Here is a 22754-nt window from a genome sequence, read left to right as displayed (position 1 = left end):
ACCTGTTTCACACAGGTTAATTGATAAGAAAGGTGCTTCAACACAGATGATGGCAATCATAAATTAGGGGAGAAGTCCAGGAGCAGAGCAATATGTCCTTCCTGGAAAGGGTTGTGTTGGGAGGTATGCTATAGTCCCATAACACTCCCAAAAGTCAGGATTGTGTTGTCACTGTCCAGTTCCCACCCTGAAATCCCTTTTTCATGGATAGACAGATCAGGCCAAGTTGTGGCTGAATAGAACAAGACATAGCAAAATGTGTAAATGTGCTTCTATGCATGTGCTGTATGCACAAATATGCCTCTCACATCCATGAACATGAGTCATTTTGCAAAACTTTGCAGTTGCAATTGCCAGTGGGGGAGTCCCTCACTTCAAAATGTTGCAGGTGCATCGCTAGCAAAGTGCTCACACATGAAGTGTAGCCTCTTGCGGAGCTAGACGCACAGAGCTGCCATCTTTTGGATCACAGTAGCTGCATGTGATGGCACTCAGCCGCTGCCCCCCCCCCAATGGTTCGAGCACTCCTCCACTGTCTGCACAACACACCAAAAGTGCTGCACCGCCACCTCCATAACGCCCCCCTTGTGCCTTAGACTGCAGTCACAATTTTCATGATTTTGGATTTTTGGCTCATTTGGAAACACATCTGATTCAGGCCCAATGTGAGGCGTCACCAGGTCTGGTGACATCCGCAACAAGCTCTGTATCCCCAAGTGTGAGCAAGAGTAAGTAATGTGTCACTACCCTAATTTCCAGTAGAATGTCACCCAAATAACGGGCAATGTCTCAACAGTCGGATTTCAAGGCTGTTTGAGCTGAGAGCAACTTGACATTTGGAATTCAATGTTACGGCTGTTGAGTGGCGGAAAGTCTGTGAATCAGCGTAAGCGGCCACGGATTGTCGAAAAAAATCTGTGAATATGACAACACGTGGCTGTTTCTGACAAAACAAATAGTTGGATCTGACACCCTGCAATACTGTCGTTAACGGCAGCATTGAATAGGTGACTGCCGTTATTTCCCCTGTCGGGAAATATCAGCACACAATGAATACCCCCTTAATGTCTGAATGTGGAAATGTTTCTATAGTACTACTGAAAAGAACATGAGATATATAAACACACATTTTAAAATTAAAAACATTCCAAAATGTAGAGGAAAATTATAATTTTATTATACAGGTTGAGTATCCCTTATCCAAAATGCTTGGGACCAGAAGAATTTTGGATAACGGATTATTCAGTATTTCAGAATATTTTTATATTTCAATTGAGAAATCATGCATTTATGTTGTACAAACACATTAAACACATGAAATACACACAAATATGTTATATTACTATATTATAATTTGTGCATGAAATAATGTTTCAAAACATGAAACGAAGTTTGTGTACTATCTCAGATACTGAATTTGAATGCCAAGCAATCATTGTCTTGCACATAGTTAGTGCCACTTACATATCCTGTCCCCAGTAGTGCTTTTACAGTTGTCTCCAGTAGTGCTTTTACAGTTGTCTCCAATATTGTTTTTACAGTTGTCTCCAGTAGTGCTTTTATCATGACATTTTTTATTTTACTTTCTGGAATGTATTGTTTTCGGAATAATTTGGATAAGGGATACTCAACCTGTATTACAATACCTATTCTCCAACTAGAATAATGTAGAAAGAATGGCAACATAGTAAGAAAAACTACTGCTAGAAACTGAAAAAAATAAATATATGTTTAACTTTTTTATATTATACACATTTCAACAGAGCAGTCTACAAAAAGAAGTGTTAAAATCATACAAGCTGACTTCACAAATAATAACATCTATGAGGGTATCGAAGAAAGTTTGAAAGAATTGGAGATTGGAGTTTTGGGTAAGAAATCTGATCATATTTCTCTTATTTGCATACTGCAGTGGTTCCCAAACTTTTTTAAACATGACGTCCTAGGGTATCAGGATTTTTCTCACGGCACTCCTAGTCCAAAAATTTCTTATTGAAAAAGTCACACAAAAAGTAAATTGACTTTATATGTCATCCTTAGGTACTGTCACATGGTGATGGGCAGGATTCACTTCTGTTTGTCCACATATTGTATGATTGGAAGCCTCAAGAACTGTTTTTTTTTTCTATGAAAATAAGCATTAAAAATTTGAATTGGTCCTGGACCAAGAACTGTTTTTTTTTTCTATGAAAATAAGCATAAAAAATTTGAATTGGTCCTGGACCACCATCCCAAGGCACCCTTGCAAGTGTTCCACAGCAACCCAGGATGCCATGGTGGAACACACAGTTTGGGAACCACTGGGATACTGTAAAACATGATAAGTAAATAATGATAGTATAGATAGTATGGAATAAATAAATGACACAGGATTAGATGCAATAATTCAACATTTGCATGATAATGCAAATAATTAATGATTTGCAATGATATTTCTGAGCTGCTTGCCATACTTTCCTTCGGGTGCAGTACAAACATCCTGAGGAAAGGATACTCAGGTGATGCTTTGAAAAGAACCAGTATGTTTTTAGCTGAACAATATGCCGCCTTTCCAAAAATGATATAGATTCAAACTTGCAATATGTTTTGTTAGTATTTAAGTGCATTGAAAATACTAATATTTTTAATTTGTATTTTGTTTGGCTAGTTAACAATGTAGGAATGCTCCCAAGTCCTCATCCAGGCCCATTTCTGACCAGACCAGACAATGATGAGGTGCGGTAATTCAATGCATATTTTAAGGATTACTGAAGACGGTTTTAAAAGTCAACTGACTGACTCTTACAACATGTACCATGAAAGGACATGTAATTGCTATTTTTTTTTTAAATATACATGTCTTGGGAGAGCCTGATCCCTATGGTACTACCAATTTGCACGCTACTTTTACTAAGGGGACAGTGACTGGCTGTGAAATGTTAATATGCTCCAAAAATAGAGGTCGGCATCCTTTTGCTTTCAGTTAAAATCCAGATAATCTTAATAATATCATGATAACAAATAAACAGAAAAATGGTGATGGTTTGCAATCACTCAGCAGGGTAGGGTAAATAGCCTTTCACTATGTCTGGATATATTTTTGGATGCTTTCACAATGGGCGCTAAGGGGAGAGCTTTAGGGTTAGGAGGGTGGCAGGGCTATTTTTGTGAAGGCTCCAGCAGGAACTGAGGCCCTTATTCTAGTTCACTGTTTCTGACAAAATATTCCTCAGATGGACAAAACCGTGTGCACTGCAGGTGAGGCAGGTGTAAAACCCCACCCAAATCTAATTATCTCTGCACAAGTAACACCTGCCTCACCTGCAGTGCACATGGTTTTGTCCATCTGAGGAATATTTTGTCAGAAACAGTGAACTAGAATAAGGGCCACAGTTCCTGCTGGAGCCTGCACAAAAATAGCCCTGGAGGGTGGGTTTAGACTGCAGGGATGGAGCGTTAGGGTCGGGCACGAACGGTGAGGGCTTGAGGTATGCTGGGGGGGAGGGGGCATGGGGGTGGCTAGGGTTAGGAATTAGGTGGGAGAGTTATAGTTAAGGGGGTATGGAGAACAAAATTAAGTGAAGTGTGTTTATAGCTCATCCTTAGGATCAGGATTCACTTCTGTTTGTCAACAATGTATCTATTACATTGGTCCACCATCCCATGGCACCAGTGCAAGTTCCCCCAGGGTGCCATGGCACACAATTTGGGGACCACTGGCCTAAACCATTTCAAAAGTTTGCATCACAGGGCACTAATGATGTCAAATAATTAAAAGCAATTAATTACACTAAGAATAATGCTTTTATTTCTTTTACCTAGAATCTGATTAATTGCAATGTCACTTCTGCAGTTAAGGTATGTACTATACAAATGTAAAAGCAAGTTGTTTAGTTCATGCATGTAGTATATTCCATGCATATATTTAGTCACAGCATACTGAGGGCGGGATGTACTAAAGGGAAAATGCGGTAAAACCCCCGTTTTACTGCATTTTCCTATGCACTATTACCCGGCCGCACCGTTATCGTAGGGCAGGGTATCGCCAACTTTGGGTGGCGATACCATATAGAAGCCTATGGGCTTCTTTTCGCCGCCCGCCGCAACCCCACCGCCTCGCCGACCCCCCCTCTCCCCCTCCCTTGGGCTTACCTTCTTGCAGGTCCTCCTGGCCCCTGTAAGGTAAGCCCTTCCTCCCCCTATCAACGCAGCCGGACGTCCTTATGGCTGCAGGGGGGAGGAGGAGGCACCGGGGACAGCCTGCTTAGCTGTCCCTGGCGTGTAGGCATCAGGAGCCGGCTGGGGAGGTGACGGAGACCCCTGCGGACCAGAGTACAGGTATCGCGGGGGGCTCCGTTAGTACATATGCGTTGGCATCGCGGCGGACAGCCGGCGAAGGGCGGCGATGTATATTAATACATCCCGCCCTCAGAATCTATTACTACAGTTACCAGCCTGTCATTATGACGGAACAACCTAACCTATCAGTATGCACCCGAACAGAGCAACACTTGAATTGCTCCATCGGGCACCATTTGGTGGCTGGCATGCAAAACAGCTGAATCTGCTCAAAAGAGGTAAGAGGTAAGAAGTGACTATTTTTCTATAAGGGTGACGGCTGTGCGCTATAGGTCCACAGTGTATACCCTTCAAAGTATTCAACGGCTTCCTGACATTCTTTGAGTAAGCTGCTGAATACTTTGAGGTGTTGAAACAAATTAGAAAGAGGCCTTTTCTTCTCCTGGTACCAGTTCTCATTTGCACCCAGTGGTGACCATTATGTGGGCGGATCCAGACAAGGCATATTGGACTGCTAACCAAGCCGGGAGTGCATACTTACAAATCGCCATTCGGGTGGCCCCCTGTGCACATTTAACTGATCCCGGCTGAGGCAACCACAATTGCTGTCAAAAGGAGTGGTAACTATAATGCACTGTTTATACTAACAATCATCCACTGTTATCACGTTCCATTGACTATTTAATTATACTAACGGACAATCATCTATTAATCCATAACTACCCCATTGGAACTGTATCAGTTAACCAAATAAGTATTCTTACAAGGACATACTGTATACACAAAGTGGTTTGGATTGGCTCATTAACCCCACTTTAATGCGAGCTATTGTTGCTTCTGACCAAGTTTGTTTTCATTTATATATGTTTTAATTTATGTATTATTTTTAATATCAGATTTAATTTAAATTAAATGTGGTTTCTATTTTAGTGCAGTTTTATTATTATATAAGATTAACATGTTATAGATGTCATATCAGCGAGCGTCTTCTGAAAGAAAGAGTTCAGAGAGGCAAAAGAAGTTTAACATCTTTGTGTGGGCACTCAAATGTAACCTGTAAATTGATAAAACTTAATTTTTATTTAGGATAATTACGGCGCCAGAAAGTGTGTGACATAGGTATAATACCTCTGTCATGTGACACCGTTTCCCCCTGTTCAGGGCTTGTACACACTTGTGTAAACAAGCCCTAAACAGGATGGAATGGCCGTCCTGTGACATATGTAGTTTACCTATGTCACGCTTCCCGGCACCATGGTGCTCATATGGAGTCGGTCTACAGGCATCATGCAGGACCATAGAAGGGATGGACATATGAAGCTCACCATCAAATGATGGCTGGGCATCCGGCATCGAATCTTTTGATATGATGGTCACTGACCATCGCATCAAATGCATTTGTTAGAAAAAAGTATTCATATGATTTGTGCATGCACAAAAGCCCTTTTTTGCAAACATGTTCAGCATGGCTGACGGGAGAGAACAGAAGCACTGCTAAATGGCCACAAGGGGGGCAGGACCGTTGGAATACTGTGAAATGTTTACAATTCAATGATGGCAAACATTGGATTGCTGCCATCGAATGGTAAAACTATTACCATCAAAACAAAACCATTGATGGTTGCAAAACATCGGGATGCGCCTGACGCCACCCTACAATATTATATTGGCAGACTGGCCACAGGGGGAGACCTGCCGACAGCAGAGATGGGACTGCTTCTATCCTTTCAGAACTAAGCATACTGCAGTCCCCTCATGAGCCATTCACTGCACATGCAAATGGCACATAATTAGCAGCTGCAGGATATCTGTGTCCTCACATTATACTGCAGTAATTATAAGCGTTATAAGGTGTCATATCTATATACAGTTATGCAACTTTACTAAGGGCTAGATGTACTAAGCTTGAAAAGTGATAAAATAGACAGTTATAAACCACCAGCCAATCAGCTCCTAACTGCTATGTCACAGGCTGCGTTTGTAAAAATCGCTTTTAAAGGCTTAGTACATGTCGCCCATAGGGAGAAATCACATAAGACTTCCCTTGAACCTCCCAGGATGCGGATCACATGCGATGTATCCCATGCCGCCCTTTTAATGTGATGCCATACCCGCTGCCGAGAGGCTGCCCGTGTCGGAGGACAGACCTGCAAACACATCAGATCGGATCAGATGTCAAACACATCCGATTTGGCCACTTTTCACCCAATTTCTTGGCCAGATCCATCAGAATCTGGTGAAAAGTGGCCAAATCCGATTTAGCACTGACTACTATCTGCAGACTCATACCTAATTTGAATTTGGATTCCTGGGTAGACGCGGGAGTGACTTCCTTGGGCCACTTAGCACATGAGGGGTCTCTTTTACAGTTTTCCTCTCTTCAGGAGAAATATAGGCTACCCAAAAATGATTTTTTAGAAATACCTACAAATTCGTCATTGGCTTAGCACTACTTATAGAAGTACTATAAGACTTCTCCCTATACCTAAACTTCTTTCTGCTAAGATGTCCCCACAAACACATAGAGGTGGTATTTCAAAGTGGTATGACTATTTGATATCCAAATCTAAGAAGGGGGAACTCCCTGCTCAGTTAAAGTGGGAGCTTGACTTGGATATTTCTTTTAGTGAGGAGGTTTGGGACACTATATTATATTCAGGTTTTAAGATGTCCAGATGTTTGCAACACGCTGAAATGTTCTACAAACTTTGCCATAGGACTTATTTTACTCCTAAGCGGTTGCATGCCATCTGGCCGACTGTCTCTAACTTATGCTGGAGAGAGTGCGGGGAGGTGGGCTCCATTTGCCACATCTTCTGGGGGTGCCCATTGATTCGTCCTCTTTGGACAGCAGTTTTTGCTCTGATAAGTAAGGTATTTAGAATATGTGTGCCGTCAGACCCGGTGGTGGCGTTGCTACACCACACGGACCCCAATTCTGGAGGTGATCTTTATATCTTGAGACATATTTTAATAGCAGCCAAGGCCGCCATAGGTCTCCACTGGAAATCTACGGAGTTGCCCTCGATTAGTCATATCACTGCGAAAGTCCATAGACACTTAATCTTTGAGACCGTGAATGTTAAATATTCTTCTTCGGCCTCATCGATCCATCTTAAGTGGCTTAAATGGTGCGAGTATAGGGTGTCCCAGAATCTCCCCCTTTCTAATTATGATACGTGGAACCTCTCAGCTCTTAATTCCCCTTAGAGTGGTTAGAATACCTAACCTTACAGAGAGCTGAGGCTTGTTGCTGGAGTATACACCTTTCTCCCCGGAGAACAGCTGGACCTCAAAGTACCACATGTCCCCCCCTCTCCCTCTTGTGTCTGTCTATCTCTCTTTTTACACTTTACATTTCTCCTCACTCCCTATTATATGTTTACTTTTCTCTCTCTCTGTTTAAAACTTTTGTTCTCAATATGGGCCGCAGACATATACGTGGCATATAAGGTTTAGCATTATGCGATACATTTACTATTGTGTTCTGTACTGTCTGATGCAAGACATTATTCTTTGTATAGTACCAATGTTTACCTTTATGTATATTGTACGATGCCATTTTATGTGTCTGGTGTCTCAATAAAAATTCATTATGGGAAAAAAAAAGAAAAGTGGCCAAATCTGACAAGGCCAGTTTAAGTGTTTTCAGTATTCTGCCGTCTTCTAATTGATCTATGTCTCTGTGAATACCTCAATCATTTCATATATACACTACTTTATTCCCCCTGGTGTGTTTTTAGATATTTTCACCCATAAAATAGCCTTGGCAAATTGACATTTTTTGATAATTTAAAAAAGGTGGTGACTTAGGAGAAGCATAGTTGTAAGATGCTTTCTTCTCCCTTTTTTTCTTTATTTGCTAAAATATTTTTTTGACAATTGTGTAAATTATTATGTTTATTTATGATAATTAAAATATTACATTTGAGTGCCCCCAAAAAGAGGATAAACTTCTTTTGCCAACTGCTATCATTAATGTCAATAATTATATTCACTTTACTATGCTATTGTTGGTCTACCTATTAATTATCCTATTAGAGTCACTGGTGCAAGCTTATACCCCCTTTTCTCTATACCAATGTTATAGACGTCATATATGTCGCTTTATATATGTAACATTGTTATTCAATGTTGCCGTTTTCATGGTTTTCTTTTTAGCATTAATATTGTTATTATAGTTTATTATTGAAGTGCATTGGTTTTATAGGTCGCACATTTTGCCAGCACTAATGTAAACCATATCTAATAGAGCTGTTTCATTAGTGGATTTACAAGTGCTGGCAGGCTATGGGATATGATACAATAGGTTTAAAAACGAAACAGCTGGGCTCAGTGGGAAGAGGGCAACTACTGCAGTCCTTACAAGAATGACATCTTATTTTGCTATGGAATCTGCATGTAGAACTGTATGCTGGTATGATAATCTTGCTGTTATTGCTATAGTCTAATTAAAGGAGCACTAGATGATTTCTACGCTTGCATTTTATAGGGCAGAAATCATACTGACTGTCTTTCTCATGCAGGCCTCTATGCAGATTTGCCTACCCTCCTGCATTCTGCAGGAGACTCTCTGAAATAGCAGCAATCTCCCTCTCTCCCTCATTAGTCTAGCAATCTCCCTCATTTCACCTAGTCCACATTACACTGTTAAATTTCTGAGGAAAAAAGGAATGAGAGATATATACATTTACATTGAATCATCAGCACCATTTCCCAGCACTTTAGCAAGTTTAGTAGCTCTTACTAACTGCTTTGGGGCTAGCAAGTCATTTTAAAATATTCCTCTCAGATGTAGCAGTACACACCCACGTTTCTAGGTGCCACGTTCACAATCTCTCCATATATGAAACTAGACACGCCCTTTGGTTGGAACATGGGGCACTGTTTAATATGTCTACTACCAATTATAATCTCCATGTAACCAATTTTCAAGAGTAGGCAAGTATGCCTCTCTGGTATCCAGAAGGGGATACAGTATCATGAAATTGAAAGGGGTGTAGTGCTATGATCAGGGCTGCTGAGAGGGGGGGAGGGGGTGGGAGCAGGTACTAATTAGCTGGGGCCCTGGTCTCACCCCCCCCCTTCCCCCTCCATCTCCATCGCTTCCCCCACCATCGCTCCCAGGCAGCAGCAGCAGCAGCAGCATACACATACATGTGCTGTGCTGACAGCAGGCTCAGCATGAGCATCTCACTGACAGCATGAGAGCCTGCTGTCAGCACAGCACATGCTGTAGGTGTTTGCTGCTGCTGCTGCGGGGTGGGGGGGGGGGGGCGACAATAACACTCCCCCCTCGACTTTAGAGTGTTTTTTCACCCCCTAAACGTTTTGGGGGCATGGTCTAATCGATGGAGGTGGCCACGCCTCCCGTAATTAGGCCATGCCCCCAAAATTTTACTGGGGCCTAGCATACCTATCAGCAGCCCTGGCTAAGACTCACCTTATTTTGGCTCGACACTGCATGGCATATTGCTGTGCAGGCATTATGCAGCATTTTACTGGAGAAGTGGGCTGGATACAGAAGAGTTAACCACTTTCCCAAGATATTTTGGAGCCTAATTGTAACTCCAGGACAGTTGGTAAATGTGACAGAGCCTTGTCAACAAGGTAGTTCCTATTCACATGATTTACTACTCCAGCCCAATGTCATGTGAAAAATGGGCATATTGTATAAGTGTATAAGCATCTTTAGACCTACTGTAGTGACTAGGGACTGAATGCACTAATAAAAAATGTTTTTTTTTACCACCTTTCCGTATGCTCTAAACCCCCTCCACTGGGCCAGCGCAGCAGAGGGCTATGTGTAGAAGGCTATGGGCTTCTCTCCGCAGCGCTGTGTGAGGGAGCAGTCACGGATCCCTCCCAGCATGCCCTGCAGGCAGCCACCACTCATGCGCACATGCGCAGAGGGACTCCCGTGTCTCAGACCCAGAAGTCCAGGGACGGCATCGCATCACAAGGGACAGCTCTTATCGCAAGAGCTGTCCCTTGCGGTATTAATTGCATATGCTAGTGCATATGCGATTAGTAAGAAAGTGGTAGATTGCGGAGGGGTGCAAACACGGGCGGCGTTAGACCATCCCGCCCCTAGGTCCGTGTGGCTCTGACGGAGGATTCCTGACACTAGTTTTTTTAATTGAATGTAAACATACTAACTTGTCATCGCGCTACTAATTGATGTTTTCTGGGTACTGTTACCACATTAGACTTTTTCAGATTTAAGGCTTAACCATACAGAAGAGTTATGCTATCTACATAACATAAGTAGACTTACCATACTATTCCTTTCAGTGAGGACACACAGAATTACAATACACAGGTTCTATGGCTGAGCAAAACCAGGTCAAAAGAAGACTTGAATTAAGCTAGCCCCAAACCCTGTGTAATTCATGATTGTCCCAGTTGGAAAGAATAGTATGGTAAGTCTTTACATAACAGACAAAAAAAGTAAATGTTTGATTGACTGCTCAGGTTTAATATAATTATGCTGTTTTTGTTTTTTTTTTAACTGTGTGTGTAGTATAAATAAAGTAATATAAAATGTGTGTGAGTATACTTTTACGTGTTTTTACAATGAGAAAAAGTTAGACAAACATCAAACCCTGTTAAGAGATCATTTGCGATGGACTTTTAGATAACTATATTGTATATCTTAAAAGTACAAATATGTGAACATACATTATTATTTGTTTAGATGACAAGAATAATATTAAAGCAAATGAAACAAAGGTAAGGTGTATGATTTTCAAATAACAGTGGGTTTTTAATTAATGTTAAATATGATAAATAAAAATACAGATGGTTCAGAAAATATATCTTGAGTACATTATTTTATTAAAGAAAAATATATATTATATATAATCAGGCGCAAATGGTTAATTGAATAATTTATACAGAAAATCAAAGTATTGAAAGGCAGCTCCCAGTGGATTCCCACAGAGGAACCCAATAAATCAAAATAGGGGGATATAATTATTTTAATCAAATAATGGTAGAGAGTGCACTGAATTAAGCACAATATATTTATTTAAAATTAATTTAATAGGAATGAGCTTATATCACAATCGCAATTATTTGATATAACAATAAAATCAGTAGAATAATATATTAAAAAATCTTCGGAGGAAACCGTCTGATCCCACGACGGAGAAACACGTTAAGACCGGGAGGACCACCCGGCACCCACTTATACCCTCCACCTTGTCTCAAACTACCAGCTATTCATCTCTTTTCCTCGGGGCTGTCACCTGTGTGCGGAAGGGTGACGTGCGGCGAACCTGGACCGATCCATACCATCAACAGGACCCCCGAGAGGTGTGACTTGCTCCAGACTTCACCACAGAGTGCGGCAGGTACCTCATCACTCCCGCCGTTGGCTCTCCCTCAGAGTGTCACGGCGGTAGATGAGACGGCAATCCATCACATTACCCAGCCGCGCCGCTGTCTATCGTGGATGTGCTCCCGGCTTACTACAATCACCTGCCGGTTGTAGCACAGGGTCATCTTCTCCAAACAAGTGAGTCTGTCTTGCAAGTTACCATTCATCATCACACCTAATCCCCCCAATCCCCCTTCATCAACCCATATATCACCACTGCCAATAAACTTACCGAAAGGACTTTTCTTTATGGACATACAAATATCATCTGTTTACAAGTTCCCCGCTACTGGACATTACACCTTCCTTTAGTGGGAAAGAGCACTGGACATTTTATTCACAATAACAGCATTGTGTAGGGTATCAGTGACTGCCTAAATGGTTTAATTTAATTTTTTTTATATATTATTCTACTGATTTTATTGTTATATCAAATAATTGTGATTGTGATATAAGCTCTTTCATATTAATTGAATTTTAAATAAATATTTTGTGCTTAATTCAGTGCGCTCTCTACAATTATTTGATTTGAATAATTATATCCCCATTATTTTATTAACCTTAAATGACAAGAAAGCCTGCCCCATTATTGTCTGTGTAATGGGGGTTTTAATATATAACCCTTATTCTAAGTCCCTTTAATTCCCATGAATAGTACTTTAGTACCAAAGTAGTAGATGCCCCATGGGCAGTGCCTCAACCAAAGTACTACTGCAGGAAAGGTTAAGGATATTTATTATTTATTTATTAACAATTTCTTATATAGGGCACACATATTCCGCAGCACTTTACAGAGAATATTTGAACATTCACATCAGTCTCTGCCCCAGTGAAGCTTACAATCTATATTCCTTACCACATGTACATGCACACAGACATTCTAGGGTTAATTTTGTTGGGAGCCAATTAGCCTACCAGTATATTTTTGGATATGGGGAATGTTATTAGCAATAACCCTTCAGGTGGTAATAGAGCAATCTTCTAGCTCTGGTGACGTGAGCAGGGCAGCCGAGAGGTATGCCGGGCCCCGGTAAAATGTTGGTGTTGTGGCCTAATTGCGGGAGGCGTGGCCACCTCCCGTGATTAGGCCACACTCCCAAAATGTTTAAGGTGGGTGAACCCCCCCCCCCACCTCAGCAACAGCAGTAGTAGCACACACCTACAGCATGTACTGTGCTGACAGCAGGCTCAGCATGAGCTCTCACGCTGTCAGTAAGACGCTCATGCTGAGCCTGCTGTCAGCACAGCACATGCTGTAAGGGTGTGCTGCTTATGCTGCCGGGAGGGATGGAGGGGGAAGGTATGGGGGGGGGGGTGTCAGACCAGGACCCCCGTCGGGCCCCTCCAGCAAGCTGGGGCCTGGGTAATTAGTACCTGCCCCACTCTCGGCGGCCCTGGGTGGGAAAGAGTTTTTACAAGGATTTCACATGACGCAATAACTGTAAAATATGTTGTGTAAATTGGAGCTGTTTGGTGTTAGAGTTCAGTTCATGTGGGAGGTTTAAGTTTTTATTTCACTTGTCATATATCTTCCTTGTAATCTTCCTTTACAGTACATGTGTCAAACATATTGTGCTTTCTTCTGTCTTTCGTGCATGGTTAGACTGTAATTAATACTTTTCCATAATCAAATCTGTTGATGGTTATGTCATTTCAGTATGCAGAGGAGACAGAGCTGCACTAAATGCCACCTTTTAGCATTCCCATACTCGGTCCTCATGTTACCCTAACAGCCCACGTTTTAAGGATATCCATTATTGAACACAAAGGTTTGATCTAACTGAATAAGGTACTCATTAAGTCACTCTGGGCAAAATGTAATAAGCCTTGAAAAGTGATTAAATTAAGAGTTATAAACCACCAGCAAATAAGCTCCTAACTCTAATTTTTCAAACACAGGGGCATATGGAATAAGTCTTAAAAAAGATAAATGTAAGGGTGATAGAGTGATAAGCGTTTAGCCCAGTGGTTCCCAAACTGTGTGCCGTGGCTCCCTGGGGTGCCTTGGGACACTTGCAGGGGTGCCACGGGTTGGTGGTGCAGGACCAATTCAAACTATTTATGATCAATTATTTAAACCAGTGCTAGTGGCTGCCAATCATAAAATATGTGTACAATCAGAAGCAAATCATGCCCTTTAACACATAACTGAACCTAAGAAGCACATATTAACACAATCTATTTAACTGTATATATTTTTAGGGGGCCTAGGGGTGCCGTGGAAAAATTCTGATACGCTAGGGTGCCGTGATTTGAAAAAGATTGGGCACCCCTGGTTTAGCCAATCAGCCCCAAACTGTCATGCTACAGGTGGTGTTTTAAAATGTCAGTTTGGGGCTATTTGGCTGTCACCCTCATGTTTATCTCATTTTAATGCTTAATAGGTCTGGCCCATAGCCTGTAACATGACAGTTAGGAGCTAATTTGATCTGCACTTTATCACTTTCTATTTGATTACTTTTCAAGCTTAGTATATCTGGCCATCAATGCTCAAACATGGATATTTTTAAAACCTGTTAGGACTGTTAGGGTGCTTGGTGAGAGATAATGTGGTCAAAGATAAGGTTCCAACCTACCAGATTCTATTTGTCATTATTAAACACATTATTCTCCTCCAAACAAGGATATCATTATTGCATGGTAAATATAAAACCCACTGGTGTTGATTTGGACACAAAACCAATCCTCCATAATATCAAATGATAGCTGGAACATTTACATTCATTATGTTTTATCAATGTTCTTTTTTAAAACAAATTAAATTTTTTATACAAGTTTTGTTTTATGAGAATGCTCATATGTATAGTGTGTGATTTTTAATTCATTAAATATAGATACATTTTAATAAATTCTATTTCAGAAAAACCCTAGAGCTGTATCTTTTTTTCTCATTCTTAAAAACAGCCTGTAACATGGTTGTTAGGAGCCAATTGGCTGCCGCTTTATCCCCATCCACTTTATCTCTCTTCAAGGCTTAGTAAATAGACCACTGCCTTTTGTAACCACAATATACAAGATAAAGAAAATGACAACATAAACCATAAATCATTGTATGGTGTATTATTTGTTAATTTTTGTTTCAGGAGAAAAGGCCTTATTTTGAATATATCCTCTGCTTTTGGTAGTTTTCCTTGTCCACTGTATGCTCTCTATTCGGCTTCCAAAGTAAGTCTACTAATTAGAATTCAAATCTATGAGATAAAGATCTAGAGGTAATCTGGTATTGTATATTTCACTAATTACAGTATATACGTGTGAAAGTTTAATTCCACCTTAAGATACATTTTAGAGTGTAATATTCTGAGCCCAAAGATTTCTAAAAGGTTACTGATCTGAAGTCAATTGTTTATGTTATATGGAGGATTCCTTACAATGGGGCAGATGTATTAAGCCTGGTGAAGAGATAAAATGGAGCTAAAGTAGAGATAAAGTGGAAGGAGATAACTCACCAGCCAATCAACTGTGTTTGAAAAATGACAGTTGGGATTTGATTGGCTGGTGCATTACCTCCTTCCACTTTATCTCCACTCTATGGCCCTTTTTCTACTTGACTCGGTCGGATGCGTATTTTCGGACAGCCACCGAGTGTTCTTATGCCCGCCTAACGTACAGATCGCTCACACCATCCGAATGCAGTAAGACGACGAGCGAATGGACCGCGAATGGATGTTCAATGGGAACAACGCCCCCGATCTGTGGGAACCTCCACCATCCTCCGATGGTCACCGGCCATCGAATGATGGACCGAGCGGTCAGACAGCTCCAAGTGCTCCAGACCACTCGGACATTTCTCAGTGCAAAAGCAGTGATATGGGTGGGCAGCTAGCATCCGGCTATGTCAGCCCCTCACACGTGCGTCACGGCTGGATTAGCATATGTATGCCCAGCGATTTCATGGAAACGCCCATGAAACGCGGGCGTACGCATATGGTAATGAAACCAAACAGCCCTTCAAGCCCCTCTCCACCCCCTGTTCGGATTGTTCTGACCGATCATTTTCTGTGCTGAATTCAGACGTGCATGGCGTTTGCACATGCACCAAAATGCCTCTGCACATGTGCAAACACAAAACATTGGCCATCCGACCGAACACGCAGCCGTCTGACTCAATCAGAATAAGGGCCTATATCCATTTTATCTGTTCCCCAGTGTTCCACACATAAACTTGTTGCTGCTCCGATCACTTCTGCATGCTCCTGATGGCTGTGATAGCACTGGGAAAAAGAGGTTTAGAAGCTGCTCTGATTGATATCTGGCCACAGTCACTGCTATTAGCGGTTTTGATCTAGCTGGTTGAATGGATGGAAACTGCCTGTATAGAGGTCAAACTGTGTGCGGCATCTAACATGCACTCAGGAATGCTCAGTTGTCGATGTACAGTAGGCGTGGGCTGACGCGTTTCTCAGCCTCCCACGATACTCAGGTAAATATAAAACATCAGTGTTTTTACCATCTGCTAAAATTGCCCAGTAGGTTTCTTAGACGATTATTGCTGTCATTTTTAATAGTGGATTTTAAATGAGTCCCGGAGTCTGTGTATATTTATTAACTTTTTAAAATCAAACTAAGAAAAAGTCTGATAATGCACAAATTACCATTGATTGGACAGCTCTTCTGTATGCCGGCTAAAAGGGTTAATTATATGGGGAAAGTTACATGCCAATTAGCAATTAAGCCTACAGTATATGAAACCAGCCTGAGACATTTGTACCATTGAAGAGAGAAGGTCACGGAGACGACCAAAAGGGGACATGCAATAGTTTTTTTGGGGCACGCTACGCTCGCCACACTATATAAAATCAAACCCATGCTGAGATGGATAGTGAGGTTATGAGCTTACTAACTATAGTGGGTGCCCAACTAACATATAAGTACCAAATGTTGAGTTGATTATTTAAAATGGAACTTTTATTGATATATTAAGGTTAAGAAAAATGCGTCAGAAGTAAATAACAAACTTGGGAGAATACATATATCACAACAGTGATGCAGTCACAATGTTTAAATATCAAATCGAATCACAATAGTTTTTTAGACGAAATACTGTATTAGTGAAATAATAATTGAATATTTACTACCTTGTTGTAACGACACTTATTGTTTTTTATGGGGCACCAATGCCTAATTGTGATTCGATTTGATATTTGAACATTGTGACTGCGTTACTGTTATGATATATGTATTCTCTTAAGTTTGTTATTTACTTCTTTACGTCTTTTTTTAGCTTTATATATATTAATAAAAGTTACATTTTAAATAATCAACTCGACATTTATATATTTACAAAGCGTGCCCCAAAAAACCTATTGTACTGTATGTTCCGTTTTGGTCATCTCTGTGACCTTCTCTCTTCAGTTATATTACTGAACATCTTTGGGAGCACCACCAACCAAATACCGCCAACAATTACTAAGAGGCAGGGCCGCCAATAGGGGGGTGCTGTGGGTACAGCTGTCCCGGGCCCTGGCCTCTGGAAGGGCCCAGGACAGCTCATTTTGCCCACAGCAACCCTCCGCTGTATGCTGGCTGCTCTGCGCTCAGTCTTCACTCAGCATGTCCGGAAGCACAGGCTATTTCAATGGAGGATGCTGGTGGCCAATTAAAATTCTGCACCGGCTTTTGAGCCAATCAGAGCTTGTGTACCATTGGCAAATCAGAGCGGCTGCCAGTACACAAGCTCTGATTGGCTCACCAGCCGGTGCTGCATTTTAATTGGCTGACATCCTGCATTGAAAAAGCATGTGCTTCAGGACCTGCTGAGTGGGGACCGCACTGACAGCTCGAGGGGTAGGGGGGCCCGGACTGGAAATCAGTCCTGGGCCCCAAAATTCCTAGTGGCAGCCCTGCTAAGAGGAGCGGTGCTTATCTTGGTTATATCTAATTGTTTGAACCTACCAATTTTTCACTGGTGCCCATTTAAGCTTGTGCCAACCCCTTTCCCGTACTGTACATTTCTACCATTGCTATAAATATTGAGCTTGAAAATTCATTTTCAGTTTTGAGGAAAAGTTTCCTTTAAGGCATTTTAGATATTTTGTGAATAGTAACCTTTTTAAAAGTGTTGCATAAAACAATGTTTACCATGAATTTCAGCATATAGGCCATATTGGTAAACTGTTATTGTTATTTTTGAAAACATTATGTGGAATTTCAGCAGAACTTTTATGTGAAATCATTATTCCTTCCATCCAGAAACCAATATATATATAAATTGTACATACTTTAAATTACATCAGTTTAATTAATGTGTTCATACATTCTTATGTAGCTGGCATGGTCTTTCCTGCCCTTTAAAGGGCATACACCTTCATAGCATCACCTCCTTTTTTAGTGTTGTGTTGATTCTTAATTTTTGGCTTTCTTTTCATAGGCATTTGTTACAACTTTTTCCAAAGCCCTCCAAGCTGAGTACAAATCAAAAGGAATTATTATCCAGGTATAAAATGTTATATGTGATCTGTAGTAGACACACTGTATTTCTAATCATACTTATTTTATATAATTTTATTATAAAATGATTTCTGTGTTCTGTAATTTGGTATATCTAATGTCACTCTTTTCCCCACAATAGCTCAGATTAGCTTCCTTTAAAGACACTATCAATAGATATCAAATTATGAATTACATTTCATTATAAATTATGTTTATATTATATAAAAGTATAGATGCTGCAAGCTACAGTTCTTGTTTAAAAGATCAAATAAAATGGTACTTGTTTCCTAGAACGGCGGCCACTAAGCAAATTGCTTAGTGGGCTATTCTGCGTAGAGAAATCGCATCGCGTACCATGTATAGTGCTGTGCAATGCGATGTTCATGTTAAGTGCCCAGGAGTGCTTATACAATTAAATATCGTATGGCACCATATGCGATGCAATACGATATTTGATTTTATAAGCACCCATGCCATGAGATGTGATGGGTGCTTACTATGTCTTGTGATGCAATGAGATGTGATTTGTGCATTGTATAGCATGTGGTATTTTATTTTGTCACCCCCATTATCCTCGCCACCCCGAAGCGTGGGGAGCGGGCCCCGCAAGGGGCGGCGGAACACGTCATATGACCTTTTCATACCCCCACTATCCATGTAGGTGTGGAGTTGATTTTAGATAGTGTGGCGAGCGCAGTGAGCCACCGAGCCCGAAGCATGGCGAGTGAAAGCAGAATACATGTAAAGTAACCCGCGTCCGCTCGCCACGTTTCGGGCTCACTATCTAAAGTCAACTCCACGATAACGTGGATTATGGGGGTATGAAAAGGTCGGAGGACGCGTTCCACCGCCGCTCGCCACGCTTTGGGGTGGCATGGATAGTGGAGGTGTTTTAGGAACAATTTCACACCTGCATTATCATATAACTGACAAAATAATGACAACATGTGTTCAACTGATATTTACTTAAATAATTAAATTATTATTAAATAATCATAAATAATTAATAAAATCGATTACAAGACTGATTGATAATTGATTACAACAAGAAAATATAACATTAAGAAAACATTCACACAAATTTATTCGTCCTTTGGGAGCAGTTTAAGTGCTTCCAGAATCCTTTTGAAAGGATCCTCAGTGCCCAGTGTCTTTCGCCACACTAATTCTATGAGGTAAGATTCAAGCTGATAACTGGCTGTTCCTCTTTGGCGCTTGTTGCGCCATTACAATTGGCCCCACAACATCTCCACAGTTTGTGTGTGAACACCTGTTGCTGGATCAATAAAGTTATATCTGTGATTAACAGTGAAATGGTGGTAGCCAACCTGTTCTAATTGTTCAGAGTTATATGCCCTCCAGCAGTCAGTGTACCTATTTGTGCCTGCCTCTACATTCTGCATGATGCAGTTCATCAATGTGGCTACATCCCAGGTGGCCACCTTTTCCAGAAAACATTGTCCAGTTTCCCGGCAGATCCACTGTTGTGGTAAAATTCTTCCGGCATTATTCTTTCTTTTGACAAACAATGTCTCATCGCATTCCACGATCATCCTTGGCCCACCAATGCGCCGCTGTGGCTGCGCCATTACATCTGGGGCACATGCCTCCCTGACCCAGCGGTTGTACAGCACTGTGGTCTTCTTGGAGATGTGGAGCTGCTGCGCACAATACTACACAGACGTCATCTCCTGTGCCTACGAGTACAGGAACCGTGCCAGTGTGAGAAACGCTAACCGACAGCCAGGGAACCATTGTGCCGCTCGCAAACTGACCTTAAGTCGGCATGTCTTCACGTGGCACCGCCACATCGCCTCCTTAACGGCAAGGCGCATCGTGTGGCCATTTGCACAATTCGCGGCGACTGGGAGAAGTCCATGGTCCTGAAAGAACTTAATCGCCTCCTCCTCGGACTGAGGCAAGGTGAAGATATCCAATGATGCTGCCATATCAATATTTAATACCAATTTAATAGCGTATATTAATACAACAGCAGGAGCTCTGAGTGATGCTTCCAGTAGTCACAGAAAATCACCTCAGAGTAATTTCTGACAGAATCCAACAGGGGGCGGGAATGTCAGTGAGCGGGAACATGAATGGTACTGAAATCGTTTTGCACGCATCGCATGTCACTATAACGCGGCATGCAATGTGATGCGATATCTGTACGGTATATCTGTGGATGCCGTGCTAGGAAACAAGTACCAATAAAACAATAAAGACCTGGTCTGACCACAGCTCCAACATGGTTTATTCCCAGGTCGGCGTCATTTACATGGGATATCATCATATCCAAGCGCTGGGAATGCGGTTCTCCCTATGTTGTGAAAGGACCCATGTTGCATGACCTTGGTTACCTGTTCACACTGCTCCTTTACCCAGGTCCTTCCCAGGACCAGTCCTGCAATTTACCTGGATTGGATTTCCAGGTAAATGGACTCAAATATTTTTTTTCACATGAGCCATAACCAGAGTTACATGACAATAACCAGCATTGAAGCATGGATGATATACTAGAACCTAGACCACATGCATCTACATATTGCCTCTCAAGTATTTAAGCATGTTATAAATAAAAAAAAATTATTCAAATGCTCTTTAAGACAGTCCTGATTCCAAAATACAGGGGGGAAATGTTAGGGTCCCTTGTATTTAAAAAAAACAGCACCGGCATAAGGTTCTGCTGTGGAACAACAAGTCCCAGCGAGCCTTCCCCACATGCAGGGACTTGGAGAACCACAGGTCTCTGCATGTGCGGCATTAAATTGCCCGCTGGCAGTGGCAAACGCAGGATTTTCAGAAGGGGGTTTCCAGAGGGGCGGAGCAAAGCACGGAGATGAACACTTAGGTCACCCAGTATATGCCGGGTCAGTTAAAGTACACACACACACACATATATATATATATATATATATATATATATACATACAGGGGCGTCAACAGCAGTGTAGACCCTTGGGCATAGCAATGTATTGGGGCCCCTACCGATCCTCCAGTGGTAGGGGTGGGGGAAGCTTTGATGTCCCGCAGGTGGTAGGGGGTATTATATCAACTGCTCAGCATGTGAGGCATGGATCAGTAATTTCCACTAATTACCCCTTTACTGCACAGATGGTGGGAGATGGGGTGGGAGAAGGGGGCATTGGGCTGAATGAAGGGGCTGTGATACATAACTTCCAGGTTGGTAGACCCAGAGGATATTTAATATGCAGAGATGGGGTGTATAGTGGAGTGGGCTAATTATTCATAATTTTCTGGTGGGAGGACAGCTTGCTTGACTGCAGATATCTCCAGTTCCCAGAAATAGATTTCTTAGATTTTACTGGAATTAAAAATTAGAGAATCCCAACTACCAAATGGTATTGGGGACTAGGGAATCAGAGTCCAGCAGGCAGAGCAATCTGCCAACGAGAATATAAAACTACATACCAGGTGTGTGGAGCTGGGCAGTAACCAGCTGCTGGAAGGCTGATATCTCTGGTTCTGGGAATAGTAGAGACAAGCTACTAGTGTCCATCAAAGGGGGAGAGTCTCAGCTTTTGGAATATACCCTCAGAAAAACTCTCAGTCAGACAGAACCTGAAATATCTGACTGGGAAGAGCAATTAACAGGCTTGGATGGGGACCACTGCTTTGAAGTCAGATATCTCTGGTTCCCAAGGGCCAATTTTTAAAATTCTTGTACCCATGGAAAGAGGGGACCCTCAGCTTTCAGGCTTGGGCCTTTAGACTCCTGTGGGGGTTTCTTGGTACTCAGAACTGGCTGGAACTTGAAGTCCCACTGCAGGACCAATACTCAAATAAAAACATACACACTGAATAAAGTATAACTTTATTTACCTACATGGATACATCATACCTACATACTAACCTATCTTGACCCCTTAGGTTCGGTCCACTTTTTTATACAAATCCATTGTAGACCTGTAAAAAAATTATACTCACCTCATCCAGTATAGGCACCAAAGGGGTTAAAATAAAAACATGCCAAGTACCCCAACCAGTGGACCTGAGGAGCTGCATGTTTACAAATGCAGCTCCTCCATGAGAATAAGTGGAATCCCACTGATGTCAGTCATTGGGACTTCATTCAACTTACCAGGAGCAAGCTCCAGCACCTGATAGGCTGTGCGCTCCTCTATAGATGTGCAAGTTAAGAATATAACATGTGCGTCCATGGCCGGTTCTCACCATAGATGTCCATATTTAGAGTTTAACATGGACGTCTATGGTGGGAACTAGCAAATCGGCCTGACCACAAAGTCAAGTGGGGTCGCCTTTGTGTATGCTTCATCAAATACAAATGTAAAAGATGGTCTATTTTCCATTCACATTTTGAGCTGAATTCACATACAAATGATTGTAAATTAGATAAATTGATAGAACTCTTTGGCCATTTTTGGTGCCGAGTTCTATCGATGGTCTATTCATTCGTTCAGTCAAATTCAGCTGAGCTTATCATTCATAAAAATGGCGACTCGCCCAGATTTGTCTCTTTGTAAAGTTGTTGGCTGGTAGGATCAAATGGGTAAGAATTGGTGAGTTCGTACCCAATCGATCTTAGTAACTTTCCCCCACATAGTAATATTGTCTTTGTAATGTAGTTACATAGCAAGAAATATCAATGAGTCTGTGTTTCTATTACAATACTTATTGATTTTCC

General features: G+C 41.6%; 1 protein-coding gene across 1 annotated transcript in view; it reads left to right on the top strand.

The window, feature by feature from the left end:
* HSD17B3 (hydroxysteroid 17-beta dehydrogenase 3) overlaps positions 1-22754 on the top strand; it is a 52438-nt gene that overhangs the window by 17757 nt on the left and 11927 nt on the right. The window contains exons 4-9 of the mRNA XM_083158343.1: positions 1764-1871; positions 2648-2715; positions 3802-3837; positions 10976-11010; positions 14743-14824; positions 18030-18095. Coding sequence (XP_083014469.1) covers positions 1764-1871; positions 2648-2715; positions 3802-3837; positions 10976-11010; positions 14743-14824; positions 18030-18095 — 395 coding nt within the window. The remainder of the gene's footprint in view (positions 1-1763; positions 1872-2647; positions 2716-3801; positions 3838-10975; positions 11011-14742; positions 14825-18029; positions 18096-22754) is intronic.

The sequence above is a fragment of the Crinia signifera genome, chromosome 1 (assembly GCF_055691185.1).
Source record: "Crinia signifera chromosome 1, ASM5569118v1, whole genome shotgun sequence".
Lineage (NCBI taxonomy): Eukaryota > Metazoa > Chordata > Amphibia > Anura > Myobatrachidae > Crinia > Crinia signifera.
This window is presented reverse-complemented; position numbering and strand designations above follow the sequence as displayed.